The sequence below is a fragment of the Phyllostomus discolor genome, chromosome 12, assembly GCF_004126475.2.
Source record: "Phyllostomus discolor isolate MPI-MPIP mPhyDis1 chromosome 12, mPhyDis1.pri.v3, whole genome shotgun sequence".
Taxonomy (NCBI): domain Eukaryota; kingdom Metazoa; phylum Chordata; class Mammalia; order Chiroptera; family Phyllostomidae; genus Phyllostomus; species Phyllostomus discolor.
In genome coordinates, this window is record NC_040914.2 from 43430962 (window position 1) to 43446130 (window position 15169).

Genomic DNA, 15169 nt, shown 5'->3' on the forward strand with positions numbered 1-15169 from the left:
CTGGAAGGCTCCCAGCCACACACAGCCAATCAGAAGTGCAGGAGGGGCGGTGATGGGACGCGGACGCGATGACAGTCCGGAGCAACATGTCGCGGCAGGAACCTGACGGTCCCGGGGCTGGGGCTACGGGAAGGCCGGGCCGCTGACCGCCGGCACCATGGACGACGAGCAGCCCGACAGCCTGGAGGGCTGGGTGCCGGTCCGCGAGGACCTGTTCGCCGAGCCGGAGCGGCACCAGCTGCGCTTTCTCGTGGCCTGGAACGACGCGGAGGGCAAGTTCGCCGTGACCTGTCACGACCGCACGGCGCAGCGCCAGCTGCGGCGCGAGGGGAACCGGCCGGGGTCTCCGCCCAGCTGGGCCGGCCTGCTCTCGGCCGCCGGGCTGCGCGGCGCGCACCGGCAGTTGGCGGCGCTGTGGCCGCCGCTGGAGCACTGCTTTCCCCCGCTGCCACCGGAGCTGGAGGCGGGTGGCGGCGCCTGGGGCCTGTGGGAGCTCGTGTGGCCGGCGCGCGCGGGCCTCGGCGAAGCGGAGCTGCAGGAGCTGTGCGCGCGGCTGGAGCGCTACCTGGGCCTGGCGGCGGACGGCTGCGGCGGCGCGGCCGTGCGGGACGCGCTGCTTCCGGCCGAGGGCGGCGCGCCCGACTGCGAGAGTCCGCGTGCCTTCCGGGAGCGCGCCCTGCGCGCGCGGTTCGCCGAAGCGGACGCGCGCCTGCGCCAGGTACGCTGCCGGCGGGACCCGCGTTAGCGTTCCAGGGCCATCAGAGGGCGACCGGGGCGAGGGTCGGGGTCTCCCACGAGATGCAGGCTCCACGAGGAGCAAGTTCACGGTCTGACGTGGAGAAGGGGGCGCGGGGTCACCGGTGCCCGCCACCTGCCGGGAGCAGCAGGGGGATGCTGCCCGGGCGCGTGGGAGTCCCAGAGAGAGGAAGTGTTAATTAAGCTAGAGCCTAGTTTTGCGCTCCGCAGAGACTAGAGCCACCCATTTGACTCTAAATGAGTCTCTGCTGGGGGCTCGGCAGCTCCGTGAACCTGGGAGCTGAGCGAACCTATACGCTGACGTATTTGGAGGCACCTCGCTAATGTCCTTACGAGATTCTAGACAACGCAGCATCACAAAACCTGTCATCATAAAAGTGAAGCAGAAACACCCTTAGAGATAACCTCTGTTCATAATTGACGCGTCTTTCAGGTCCTTTTCTCTTGAGTAGTTTGTACGCAGTTGAGATACAGTTTTGAACTCTGCTTTCCCTAGATGCACCGAGGTGTCGAACGTTAAGGTTTCCTTCGTGTTGTTTGTTTTGGTGTGGTCTTATAAATACTGCCCATACCTGAGCTTTCTGTACTTTTTCTCCTTCCAGATTCTTCAGGGGCGCGAGAGAGCCAACACCATGGTGGCATTGATGGAGGTTTATCGAGAAGAAGATGAGGCGTACCAGGAGTTCGTTACCTTGGCAACCATGTTCTTCCAGTATTTACTGAAGCCGTTCAGAGATATGCGAGAATTTGCGACTTCATGTAAGCTTGATATTTTGGTATGTTTTCTTTATGTTTTTACTTAATTTGATAATACTATTTGTCACATATTATTTCTTTAGTCACATTGAAGATTCTATCTGTGTTGGACTGTTAGTTTTACCCTTATGTTTAGATGACATATATATATATATATTTAAAAATGATATAAAAATGGAAACATTTTACATTGATCATCTTAATACGTTCAGATTTCTAGAGATTTTCAAGGATTGGACACATTCTTCACTGATGACTTCTTTTTGATGTGATGCTTATTTAGCTCCTTTTCTGCCTCTAAAAACACATACAGCTTCATCAGAAATGAGAAGAAACTTTAGGTAGCAAGGTCCTGGACTGTAATTCAGTAATTTAAACTTTAGTAGATGCTGTCATCACTCTTACCTTGTTGAGCCCTGAGACACTAGTTAGAATAAGCATATTTTTTTCTCTCCATGATGCCCCAGAATATCCCTTTGTCTCCCAGGTGGTCCCCAACTTAGGACCTTATTCATTCTCTGTAAGGAATTGCTGAATTCATGAAACTTAACTAAGTCGTAGCAATAAAAGTCATTGAAATCATCCATGAGAGCAATTTGCTTTCAGTTTCCTAATGGCTGTACATTGCTATTCTTTCTTTCTTGTGCAATTTCCTGTCCTCTCTAAAGAAATCCTTGGACGAGGACGACCTGGGCCCTAGAAGGATAGCGGCCCTGCGGAAGGAAGCCCAAGGATGGACCAGACGGGCGGAAGCCGCGGTAGTCTCCATTCAAGACATCACTGTGAATTACTTTAAAGAAACAGTGAAAGCACTGGCAGGTAATCATTTAAAATGCTACACGAAGACACACGCAGTTTTCCTTTTACTTAGGACACATTCGAGTGTCTCCTTAGTCCCAGGCCGTAGGTCCTGGGGCTTCAGCGTAAACAGACACCGTCCGGCCTGCCGAGGGGAGACACATCTTAGCGACACGTCCATCTATATGCACAAGAAGTGGCCGTGGCCACAAGCCCCATGGGGATAATCAACACCGGGCTCAGGGAGCCTGAGGGGAGCACTAGGCTCCATCAGAGTGATCAGCGAGGGCTTCGGGGAAGGGGCAGTTGCCCTGGTATCTGAAGGGGAAGTGGAATTTGAGAGAGCAAACAAGTGAGGGAACAGTGTTGCAGGCAGAAGGAATAGCATGGACAAAGGCTTGAGGGAGCTTGGCCAGCGTGAGGGACTTTGAGAACGCCACGGGGCTGGAGCAGAGTGCGGTCCTCGGGTGTCGGAGTCTGCAGGCGAGACCGCAAGATGAGGCCCTGGGGGGCCTTGTGAGCTGGGTAAAGGGGGTTTGTTTTGTCTTAAAACAATCCTTGTGGATGGCAGTTCCAAAGAGGGAAAAACTCACTTTACTGTCTGTCGGCCAGTTTGATAAATCATAGGACATGAACAGGACAGAATACCACACGGCTACTAAGCACGATTCTCTGTTTCTGTGAGCGGCAAGAGTTCCATGACACAGGACGTGAAATAAACAAGACACACAGGGGTGGGGAAAAAGTAGGTTTACAGTTAAGTACACAAAACAGTTTATTCTTTCATTATTATTTATTAATTATGGTATTATTTTCCAAATGAGGATTTGTAATTCCACTTTGTCCCACTCTGTAAAGAAGACTGATGATCTCATGGATTTGTTTTGTTTTGTTTTGTTTTTTTGGTCAAACTATCCTGTCTGTCTAGCTAGACATAGAAAGAGTCTAGAAGTATATGTACTAAAATTTAAGAAGCAATTGCTAGTAGGTGAGATTCATGATTATTTTACTCTTCTTAAAAACATCACACATCTAAAATGTTATATCAAGGACCATGTGTTATTAGGTAACAAAAAAGTCATTAAAACTAACTTTCTTTTAAAAAGGGTGTTTTGCCGGTAGTGTGGGAGGCAATAAAAAAAAAAAGAATTAGCCCAGGGTAGATGTTTAACTTTTTAAGGAGCTGTACTTAAGCTTTAAGTTACTCCTTGTACTCGGACAGGGATGCAGAAGCAGATGGAGCAGGACGAGAAGAGGTTCGGCCCGGCGGCCTGGGCCAGCGCCGCTCCCAGGCTGGAAAGACTCAAGCTGATGTTAGCTCGAGAGACGCTGCAGCTTCTGAGGGCCAAAGAGCTGTGTTTGAACCACAGAAGAGCCGAGATCCAGGGGAAGGTAAGCCGAGATGCAGGTGGCTTTGTATTAGAAACAGACCTTGGTTTCAGAGAGCATCTTTCCTTCCAGCCGCTGTCGAAGAAGAGCTTCCTCTCCTATCCCAGCGCCATCTTCTGGTGGATGAGAATTGCCAGACCAGGGAAGATCGGCTATAACGTTTCATTAGCTCAGCGTGGTTTTGCAATACTGTATTGCACTGCTAACAGCAGTGAGCTCGGTGCTGAAGGATGGAATGTACCGTCAAGCCAGCCCAGCGCTGTTCTCAGCAGAACCTGAGAACAGTCAGAGGTTCTGCATTCTGGGGTCACAGTCACTCCCTGTCTTCCTGCACTGTCACGGCTTCCGAGCAGGACATGCTGTGAAGGCCTCAGTGACATGTGTTTTCCTCCAAACCTGAGTGTTGTCATGTGTTTCAGGGAGGACATAAAGTGTTTGTGAAAATGTGGAATGGGGCATTTTTGTTTCATTAAATGAAATAGTGTTTCTTCTTGATTTGCTTTTTTTTATATTTGGTACTGAGCAAAGCATAGAAAATAGCTCAAATGCTTCGAAAGTTCTCTTTGAATATACTAAATATTTTAACTTGCTCTAATTTTTTTTTTCATGAAAACAAGATGGAAGATCTTCCAGAAGAAGAAAAGAATATAGATGTTGTAGATGAACTAGAAATACAATTTTATGAAGTTCAATTGGAACTATATGATGTTAAATTTGAGATATTAAAATATGAAGAAATCCTACTTACCACACAGTTGGACTCTATTAAAAGACTTATAAAAGGTAAAATTTATATTTAAAATATATATTAAAATGTTTAAGTTATACATTCAAGGAAATACAGACCTTATTATCAATTGCTTCTTATAAATTATCTGAAATATCTACTGAAATTTCCTAGTTTCCTTTAAGTATTTTTATTATTCAATAATATAGTCCTTGTTAAACATACAGCAAAATAAAGGAAAACCTTTAATAATTCAATTCCATCAGGTGGACATACTTAGTGATAATAATTTGCTGATGAGCTTTGTAGCCTGATGTGTATAAATATCAATGTTTAAATTAAAGCTATATATCCTATTCAGTACCCTCTTTTTCTTTTAATACTTAATAACTATCATCCCATCTCAATAAGTAACAAAATTCTTCAAAAAATTTTAATGGCTGCATAGTATTCCATCCAATGGCTGTACTGACTGTGATTTTCCGCCTTTCACTGTTGTGAACGGCAGTGCGGTGCAGGAGCCTCCCTTAAACGTGTGGGTGTAGGGGGCAGATCGTGTCCTTGGAGCGGATCTCTCCAGGTGAGATCCGTGGGTCAAGGACCACGCAAAGTTTACACGGACAAACGTGTCGAAACAGCACAACGGCAATCATTTGATGAGCATTTCCCCTCACCTCTGATATATTCTCACATCTAAATCTCACACTGCCAAACGTCAGGGCCCTCTAGGGAGGTTGTGCAAAGTGACACGCCCATCAGCAGGTTATGCAAATGCCTGTTTCCCCATAGGCTGCCCGTTCTTTTGAATTTTTGCCTCATGAATAGGAAACAAAAGGCATTTTCTAATTTTCATTTCTCCCACTTACAAGTGATGTTGGACGCAATTGTGTAGGTTTACTGGCCATTCTTTTTTTTTTTTAATATGTTTTTTAAGATTTTATTTATTTTTAGGGAGGGAAGAGGGAGAGGGAGAGAGAGAGAGAGAGAGAGAGAGAGAGAAACATCAATGTGCGGTTGCTGGGGGCTGTGGCCTGCAACCCAGGCATGTACCCTGGCTGGGAATGGAACCTGGGACACTTTGGTTCCCAGCCCGCGCTCAATCCACTGAGCTACGCCAGCCAGGGCTGGTTTACTGGCCATTCTTTTAAATGCCCATGGTCTCTGCGTGTTTCCCATACACGTGAAGGGGACTACTCTGCTGTTTGTCATATGCTGCAGACAAATTCTCCCTGTCGTTTGCTTTTTCCTGCCTCGCAGAAATGGGTAATGTTCACGGAGTCCCATCTCTCCACCTTTTCTGCTTCTGTGTTATGCCTGGCAAAGGAGTCTGTGGTTTTCGCTTCTGGTAGCACGCCTGGCAGAGTCCTCCTCCTCGTCCTAACACTACGTCAGCAGTTTTACTTATTTTTTTCTTTTAGCATTTTTCTGATTTTTAGAGGACCATAGTGGCTCTTTAATCCAGGTGACATTTATTCTGACGTGGGGTAGGAATCGGACGTTTCTGCCCGAGTCCCTGGCCATCCCCATCGCTGCTGCTTTGACTCGCTACCCGTCTCACGTCCAGCATTACTTTGTTCACCGTGATCGACGCTCAGTTGTCATTTTCCTTCGCTGACTTGTGAGTGGCTTCCGGTGCTGGCGCCACCCTCCTGCCGTTGTCCCCTGGAGACGCATTCCGGCATCCCGTGGAGCAGGCGCCTCCCTCGTTGCTCTACCGTTCCACGCGCTTCTGACTGTTCTCCTTTATTCTTCCAGATGAACTTTAGAATCACTTTGCCGAGGTCAAAACAAACTAACAAATGAGCAAAAACAAAACTCGGAATTTTTATTGGGATTGTGCTTAAAATTAGAGATTAACTGGGGGAGAATTGTCATCTTTGCAATTTTGAATCTTCCCATCCAACAACATGGTATGTCTCTCCATTTCCTTGTGTCTTTTTTTCCCCTCAAGTTTTTCCAAGATTAACAATTTTTTTTTTTTGTACAGATCTGCACATTTCATTTAGTCCTAGGAATTCAGAAAACTTTATAACAGTTTCAGGTTATAAGCATTTTACATATTTAGGAAAAAATTTTATTTAAAAAAAGTTAATCTGGAAGGATGCATGCCAAATAGTTAATGTTTTTCTCTGGGTTGGGATTCCAAAGGTTTGGGAAAGGAAAAAGAAAAATTTCACTTTTTACTTACTGTGCTTCTGAAGGGCTTGAATTTGTTAACAATTAGCATGCAAATAATTTTAAAAAAGCGGTATGTAATCAAGATGATACACCATTAAAGCACTTCAATGATGTACTGCTGGTGGAATGTAGGCTGCCTTCCTGGAGGGCAATGTGACCGTAGTTATCACGAGTCTCAGCACCCTCTGTTTCAGGAAGCAATAAAAAAAGTACACAAAGCTCTATATTCAGAGGTGTCCTCAGTAAAATTGCCAATGGAACATTATAACAACAGAGATTGTTTAAATTGGAGAATACTGTGTTGCCATTAAAATTTTACTTTCATTATGTGGAAAATGTACTCTTAGAACTGCTCGTTGACATGAGTAGCTGTGTGTGTGTGTGTGTGTGTGTGCGCACGTTTGCACACACAAATGTAAATGTTAACTGATTTTCCCTGGGTAGTGGGATTCCACATGATCGATACTTACCTTCATTTAAAAATTTTCATGCATTATTTTCATAATAAAACGTGCCGTCAGGAATCATTAAATATTTTTTTAGACAAGCAGGACGAAGTTGTCTACTACGACCCGTGTGAGAGTCCAGAGGAGCTGAAGGCCGCGGATCGGGTCCCGGGGCTGCCGGATGGCGCGCACGCGGAGACGCGGGAGCTGCGGCGGCGGCGCGAGCGGCTGGAGCAGAAGCGGGGCAGGATCTGCGCGCGCAGAGCCCACCTCCGGAGCAGGAAGGTGGGCGCGGCTGCTCTCCGTTCTCCCCTTCCTTTCTGGGCGCTTCTGCTTCCAGGAACCATAAAGAGGCTTTGACCTTATTTTCTGTGCGTTGATAACTCATGCCAGCAGCTGCAATGACAATATATTAACAATTTTTCTCCCTTAAGATGATTCTTTGCTTCTTGCGGTATTTAAGCATTTATCGTAATCTGTAAATTTTAATTCATTCAACAGCTGTTTGTTGAATGCCTCTTACACAGGAATTTTAAAATCACAGGGTAAACACTTCTAATAATGGGGTTGAGGGGATTCAAAAATTTAGCATAAATTGTTGACGATAAAATCAGAGATAATATTAGGCTCATTTCAGTCCTTATATTTGGTGCTTTCTTTCTTAGTCACTCCATGGTTATATAAAAAGGTGGCATGCTAAGAATGGTTAAGCATCGTGGAAGTCCTGTTTTTAATATAATTGTGCAGGTGTGTGTAGGTTGGATGTGCTCAGGGGGGCACGTTTGGAAGTATAACGGCTATTTGTAACATTGTGAGGAAGTGTGTATCCCCCTCTCACTTGCCCTGGGTCAGAGATCCACCTTTTCATCTCTCCCAGCGGTAAGCCTGCGGCCCTGGTGATGGGCCAGCCGATTCCTGCAGGGGCCCGTCAGCCCCGCACCGCGCGGCTGAGCCGGCAGCAAGCAGGGCCCCGGAGCCGCTCCGGAAACCCGGGCTCTCCAGTGCCCGACGCGGCAGCCCAGGGGTGGCACTTTCTTCTTTTAACCTTCTCTGCTGTGGCCCACGGTCAGGGTGAAAACCCTGTGGGTGACTGGTGTTGTTCCACCAGGATCAGTGCAAGGAAAATCACCGGCTCCGACTGCAGCAGGCTGAGGAGAGTGTGCGATGTTTTCACCAGCACCACAGTATCCAGATGGTGAGTTGCTGAAGGAAGCTCTTTTCCATTTGCACGACTCGACACTCGGGCTTAGCCGTGCGGATGCTCCAGCCCAGGCCGGGAGGCACGGGGGTGGTGGCGGTGGTGGTGGTGTAGAGGGAGGTGATCATGTTGGGGTACGGCCCCTTTCTCTCTCGAGAGTTTTACTTTAAGGAAATGTACGTTTGCTTACATATAGAAAAGAGACAAGTTAAAAGAAGAGGAGCAAAAGAAGAAAGAATGGATAAACCAAGAGCGCCAGAAGACCCTGCAGCGGCTGAGAGCATTTAAGCAGGTGAGTCCCAGCAGTAATGGCCTTGGTTGCGTTTTCTGAAGCAGTAAATCGAGGTCACCCCTCCTTGGAAGGAAGCGTTAGGGACAGATCGTTTGGAACACAGAATGCTCCCTGAATGCCATTATTTTTCATGTATAATTAAGAGCCAACAACAGCAGAACAAGGAGGTGTTTTGACCTCGCCGCCCCCCCTCCCCTCCCTGGGGGCGCGGGCTCTGCCCACCGCGGTGCCCACCAGCAGGGGGAGACGTCACCTTCAGCCTGAGCTGGCTTTCTCCTCCTCTGCAGCGAAGAATTTTTTAAAGTGCAATCAGGGAAACTTTGTGACATAAGTCTAGTTCAGTGCTCTGTTAAAAGTAGATCCGTTTCTGTAAAAAGTGCATAGTTACTTATTTAAAAATAACAGTAAGCTCGGTGAAGGTAAACCATGAACGTGTGCTCGTCACACCCCCCCAGGGGCGCCGTCGCAAAGACACACGTTCCCTGTGGTCCCCAGAGAGACAGGAGCCTGCTCCAGACGGGCCTCTGGCAGGCGGCTCGGACGGAAAGCGGCTGCCTGGCAGGGACGAGCCAGGGAGGGGCCCTGGGAGTGAAAGACCACCCCACTCCATGGTCAGCTTTCTTCCCCGGCACTTACTCAACTGCTCCGACCATGACCAAGTGCCTGCCAGCCCCAGGCACGGTGCTAGGCACTCACGTGCTCCTTCCGTTTTTTAAAAAAACGACCCTGAGGATGGCCTCCTCCCCACTGTACGGATGAGCAACCACGGCTCAGCGTGGCGGCCGCACAGGATGCTCAGAACCGGGTCTTTCTGACCCCAGAGCCCCAGCGGGGATTCTGCACCCACAGCGGGTCAGCACAGCGGGAGCAGCTGGGGACCTAAGGCCCAGACCCGCCCCCAGACACTCTGGCCGGGGCCTGGGCGCTAGTGACTGGAGGCGGGGAGAACGCCCTGCAGGGAGCTACCCGAGGACCAGCAGAGCGCAGCGCAGACCAGCCGGCTGGTGCGCTGCCCCATGGGGGCGGGGGGTGGGGAGTGGTGAACGGAATCCGTGCCCAGGAAGGGACTCGAGGAGGGGGCAGCTCCAGAGTCCCGAACCAGTCAGACCAGCGACCGGTTCCGAGAGAGCCGGCGTGGACGTGGCAGGTCAGACAGAAGCTAGAAGCTAACCCAGGGGGACAGAATCGGGCCAGCCAAGCTGTCGGCAGACCGGCACAGTGAGTTTGCGTTCCAACAAGCTGACCTCAAACTGGTTTAAGTCGCAGGGTTTTGGGATCTAAAAATATACTTATACAGGGGGTGGCAGAAAGGAGTGCGTGTGTGATCTAAAGGGAGGGACAGGGACCTGCTTCCCGCAGCTGCGTGTGCCGCGCTTGGTGAAGCTGCGGGGAGGCGTGTGAGGCCGCAGAAGGCGCGGCGGCAGCATCCTCCGCGGACCCAGCGGGTCCTCCGCGCGCCGGGAAGGGCCACAGGCGGTCTGTGCACACCTGGAATGGAGAGGGGGCAGGCAGAGGACGGGGGTGAAACCCCGTGACGGGTGGTGCTCGTGGCGCCCAGACAACTTGTTATGGCATTCATGCTTTCTTTCTAAGTTGTAAAATGTGTTCTAAGCCTAACTTAGAGAAGAGGATCCCATAATTCCTGTAACAACTGATATTTGGAGGTCCATTCTGCCAGTTTCTTTCATGGGTCTGTTTTTCACGGGGTTGTAAATTGAATACTGCATCATCTGGATTTTTTCAGAATGTTTCACTGACTTTGCACTGTTTATGGGTTTTTTTGTGGCTGCCTAGTATTTTAAATTAATTCACCATAACTTTTTCAGCTAATTTCCTATTGTTCGCATTTAGTGTCTGATTTTTCATACTAAAAATATTATATTTTTTAAGGATTTATTTATTTTTAGAACAAGGAGAAGGGAGGGAGAAAGAGAGGGAGAGAGACATCAATGTGTGGTTGCCTCTTGTGCGCCCCCTACTGGGGACCTGGCCCACAGCCCAGGCATGTGCCCTGACTGGGAATCCAACCGGCGGCCCTTTGGTTCATAGGCCGGCACTCAATCCACTGAGCCACACCAGCCAGGGCTGATATTTTTATGTGTATTCTTCCATACCTATTTTATTATGGGGAAAGTGTTATATGAAAGGATATAAGTGCTTATTCTTTCATAGCTTTAGTAGCAGGAGTGGCTGGACAAAGCGGAAGGAGCCACTTTGTGCACTAGAACAACGCGAGCACAGACACTCTGCGGTGTTCGTTGTTTGTAGAGGGCTCCAGCGTTTTGGTCGTTTGCATTTATGGCACGTTTCTCACACCGCGGTCTCCTGTTTTCAGAGGTGTCCGAGCCGGCCGCCTTGCTCGGAGCCCGAGGCTCCAAGCCTGCCAGGCAGGCTTCCCCAGCAGACCGCCTCGCCGGCCCCTCAGACGAAGGCGGTGGTCCGCCCGTCCTCCAGGAAAGCCAGAAGTGCCCCCTCGTCCGAAGCCAGTGACGTGGAAACCCCCAGGTCTCCGCAGGACTGCCCCGGAAACACCCCTGTCCAGATTGCTGTGCAGGGAGGGGACCAGACACACTGCAGATCCAGTGAGGAGCTGTCACTCCCGCCCCCGCCCCCTCCCCCACCACCTCCGCCCCCTCCCCCTCCCCCACCACCGCCGCCTCCACCCGCCCCTCCGCTCCTCCCTGCTTCACGCTCTTCCCTGCCTGCGAGTCATCGGAATCTGAACGAGCACGCCGGGACTTCAGGGGAAGATGACCAGCCGCTTCCTCTGGTGTGTGAGCCCCCTGCCGAGAGGCCGCACGACCCCGCGGACGGTTTCACATGCCCAGGTAACCCGCCGCATTCTGTGCCTGCCCCCCTCAAATCGCAATCTCCCTCAAAATTCTCTGCAACCTTAAAATACTCCACTGTTTGCTTCCTTCAGTGGTACTTTATTTTTTTTTTTTTGGTGGGGGGGCAAAGTTAGTACAGCCTAAATCAGACTGACAAATGCTGCCTTACCCCGAACAGACCATCTCGGCACATTTAATGGTCACCTGACCCGGGATTGCCGAGGCTGCTAAAGAGTCAACCCAGTTCAGGTTTCTTAGGACTTCGGTCCGCGTTTGATCTCTGCCGTCTGCACGTTTATTCACGGTTGCTTAGGAGTACTGCTGCGGCTCAGAGTCCTTTGCAGAATTGACTTGTTGCCTCTTAAGCAGAAGACTGGCCAGGGACTGTTACAGGGGAGTATCAGTCAGAGTACGGAGGTTCCTCCTGCAGACTGGCAGGCAGACCGGGAAACCTTCCTGGGGGGAATCTTTCTTTCTTTCTTTTTTTTTTAAGATTTTATTTATTTATTTTTAGAGAGAGAGGAAGGGAGGGAGAAAGAGAGAGAGAAACACCAATGTGTGGTTGCCTCTCACATGGCCCCTGCCAGGGACCTGGCCTGCAACCCAGGCATGTGCCCTGGCTGGGAATTGAACTGGTGACCCTTTGGTTCGCAGCCCACGCTCAATCCACTGAGCTATACCAGCCAGGGCGGGAAATCTTTCTGAAACGAAGTGGTTAAAAAACAACAGTGGACTGCTTCCTACCTCGCAAACCCAGTGCACCGAATACCGAAAATGCCCTTCGCTGTCAATCTGCCTCCTTGCTCCGAGAAGAGCCCCGTGGGACAGAGCTCCAGGTCTCAGTCCACAGTGAAACAGCGTTTGGTTCGCCGTCTCGGGACCTTAAGTTCTGAGCTAGAACCGACTGCTAGTCCCAACTCCGTCCCCGGACGGTCTCTGCCGTAGCGGCCTCGGCCACGCCCCTGTCTCCCGCAGGTGGCGAAAGATCTCCCTGCTCAGGGGGGCCTCAGGGTGCCAGAGTGGAAACCAGCTTCTGCTCCCCGAGCGCTGATCTAATCTGTGTTTTGACAGCACTTCACACCCTCGAGAGCAGAGCATGGAAATTACCTCGGGGGGGGGGGGGGGGGCGGATCTGAGATGTCACGTTCGAGAGACGCGCCAGCGCCACCCCCGCAGGCTCCCTGAGCTGCCGATGCCAGTTTCCCCTTAACGTCTTCGCTTGTGGGGAAACCTGCCCACCTCCCTGTCACACCAACTCCCCCACCATCACTGCCTGGCGCCCAGGACCGCGGTGGGGGCAGGCAGCAGGGCGCATGTCCTAAGCCCACGCTTCTCAGGGTGGGGAGGGACACGGGGGAGGGGAAGCGCCGGAGGCACCTGAGTCCTGCACACGGGGTCAGGCCGCTCACACCCGGGCACGCAGCTCTTCAGGGTCACACGAGAGTGTCCCCGCGCCCAGTGTCACCAGGTGTCACGGCTGTGCCTCCTGGCTCCTGTGGGCTGGAGCAGCCATGGGACGTGGGTGCCCGTGATACAACGTCGGCGAGGGAGCCATGCCGGGCCCACACAGGGAGCTTATTCACGGCCGGCCCTTCCCGGCAGATCATGAGAACACGCGTGTGGTGCAGCGACGATCATTTGTTTCAGTCATGGCGTGAAATGCTGATGGGGCTCGAACACCTTTGACTAATACAGAAACGTCCTGGCGTCCTGGGGAGAAAGGGCATGCGTTCTTGACAGTCCGTGCTGTGTCTGCTCAATTGCAGGGTCTATGGATGAAGTGCTGGCCTCCTTGCGGCACGGCAGAGCCCCCGTGCAGAAGGCGGGAGCCCCCGCCGCGGCCCCGCCCTGCGCCTCGGTCAACGAGCGCATCCTGGCTGCCATCAGGCAGGGGGTCAGACTGCGGAAGGTTCACCCCGAGGTGAAGGTTGGCCTGAGCCCCGGCAGCGCGCCCACCAGCGACCTGGAGAGGAGCATCAAGGCCGCACTCCAGAGAATCAAGAGAGTGTCTGCGGACTCGGAAGAGGAAGAGGAGGAGGAGGAGGAGGGTGGCCCCGGCGAGTGGGACCACTGAGCTGTACTGCAAGGCCAAGGGCGCTGCCCAGTGGGCTGGAGAGAAGCCACCGGGGCCCAAGGCCTGTTCTGGAAAAGCACGTGACCAGGGCAGAGTGGACACAGGACGCCGGACGGCAGCGGGGCTGTGCATGGTGTCACAGCCGCGACTCAGGGCTGTGGCCCTCAGCCCCACGGAGGCAGCCCTGGCTGCAGGGGCTCAGGGGCCGAGCGCCAGCCTGTGAACCCAAAGGTTCACGCCCAGCCAGGGCACCTGCCTGAGTTGTGGGCCAGGTCCCCCAGTAGGGGGCGTGCCCGAGGCGACTGCTGGGTGTTTCTCTCCCTCCCTTCTCTCTCTCTCACTAATAATTAATTTACAAAGAAAGCCTGCAGAAGCTGAGAACTGCTGACCTGTGCACTCCAAGCTGCAGCCGGGACCCAAGGACCCACAGGCAGTGTGGCCGGCCTGAGAGGATGGCATTGCCTTCTCCCCGCGGCTGCCCTCCAGGTGTCCCCTCGGCCGAGAGAGGGTGACGTGACCCCAGCCCGTGGCGAGCAGCACTGTCAGATGACGGCCTCGTCCTGTCACCCTGGGCGCTCTGCTGGCTTCCCCCAACCCGGGGTTCGAATGTGAACGTCACTTCAGCAATAATAACTGGAGTGCGTTGTTTAGATTCAGGAATTATTTTAAATGAAATGTATTTTATGTACCGAGCACTCTATAAATTCATAATAAAGAACTATTTATAATGTGTCAGTGTCGCTCACGAGGAAAGGACAACGTGCAACCTCAGCCACGGGATGCACAGCCCTCCCCGTCTGCGGGGGGGGGCGCGGGGGGGGGGGTGAAGTGTTCAGTGGGGGTTCAGCAGGCGCTAACGGGGATGGGGAGCGTTGTTCCCCTCCCAGCTGAAGTCTCACACGGGACCCTTCTTCCTCCTGCTCTGCGTTGAAGTCAGGACAGGGGAGGGACCGATACCAGGTGAACACACACTTCCCACTCGCCCGCAGCGTCCCCACTGACCTCGGCGCCCTCATGTGGCCGTGGTGATGGGGGTTCCCACGGGGTTCCCGGTCGCTTCCCCGCCACACACAGGCCAAGCGTAGCCCCAGCATATTGCCCTGGAAAGAAGGGGCTATTTTTACAAATGGCAAAATCAGAACTTTGCGGGGCTTTTAAGTATCACAAATTCAGTGTTTTGAGACGCCAGTGAGCTCGTGTAGGCGTGGCAAATCCTCAGGATGGCTTTCCGAGCTCTGCCCAGGACTTTTCGAAGGTGAGTTCTCCCCACTAAGCCTCCTGGCTAACCTGCGTCTCACGCATCCCAATGTCCCCCTCTCTGGGACACTCCCTCCTCATGTGTTCTGTTCCCCACTTTCCTAGCCAAGCTTCGATGGCAGTTTTGCTGGCCTCACGGCATCCAGAGCCAGGGAGGGGGACAGTCTGTCTCCTACCCTGTACCTTCTACCCCCTTGGACCTAACCCCCCACAGTGCTGCCCAGCGACCTTCACCGCCCCAACCAGCTGCCCCCTGAGGTCCAGCCTGTGGCGCCTCAGTACAGGGGACCCACCCTGAGACCCGGCTGCTGGCCCCAGCGGCCCCTGCCCCTGCCCCAGGGCTTCCACTCCGGCAACACCAAGCCGGTTGCCGCCTGCCCCAAAGGGCCCCGCCAACGGAACCAAAGTGCCTGGGACGCCCTCCGCCCTCTGCCTCCGGGTCCCAGCAAACCCACCCTACCCTTCAG

At 52.2% G+C, this 15169-nt stretch overlaps 2 protein-coding genes across 2 annotated transcripts in view; one reads left to right on the forward strand and one right to left on the reverse strand.

Moving 5' to 3' along the window:
• The window catches only part of HOMER2 (homer scaffold protein 2), an 85637-nt gene that overhangs the window by 111 nt on the left and 70357 nt on the right, over window positions 1–15169 (reverse strand). Inside the window, exons 10-11 of the mRNA XM_036013166.1 lie at window positions 13201–13211; window positions 9089–9093 (exon numbers count right to left, since the gene is read on the reverse strand). The gene's annotated coding sequence lies outside the window, so the exon portion shown is untranslated. The remainder of the gene's footprint in view (window positions 1–9088; window positions 9094–13200; window positions 13212–15169) is intronic.
• WHAMM (WASP homolog associated with actin, golgi membranes and microtubules) lies at window positions 29–13660 on the forward strand. The gene is made up of 10 exons (XM_036013165.1): window positions 29–718; window positions 1359–1532; window positions 2181–2331; window positions 3533–3702; window positions 4317–4482; window positions 7148–7335; window positions 8159–8245; window positions 8445–8540; window positions 10876–11368; window positions 13138–13660. The coding sequence occupies exons 1-10, from the start codon at window positions 158–160 to the stop codon at window positions 13443–13445; spliced, it is 2394 nt and encodes a 797-aa protein (XP_035869058.1). The 5' UTR covers window positions 29–157; the 3' UTR covers window positions 13446–13660.

What these genes read in the sequence shown, in the direction of transcription:
- WHAMM (XM_036013165.1), top strand. Translation starts at nt 158, where the DNA reads ATGGACGACGAGCAGCCCGACAGCCTGGAGGGCTGGGTGCCGGTCCGC. An exon ending in GAGCCGAGATCCAGGGGAAG is followed by an intron (nt 3,703 to 4,316) that starts GTAAGCCGAGAT and finishes CATGAAAACAAG; the next exon opens with ATGGAAGATCTTCCAGAAGA. An exon ending in TATTAAAAGACTTATAAAAG is followed by an intron (nt 4,483 to 7,147) that starts GTAAAATTTATA and finishes ATATTTTTTTAG; the next exon opens with ACAAGCAGGACGAAGTTGTC.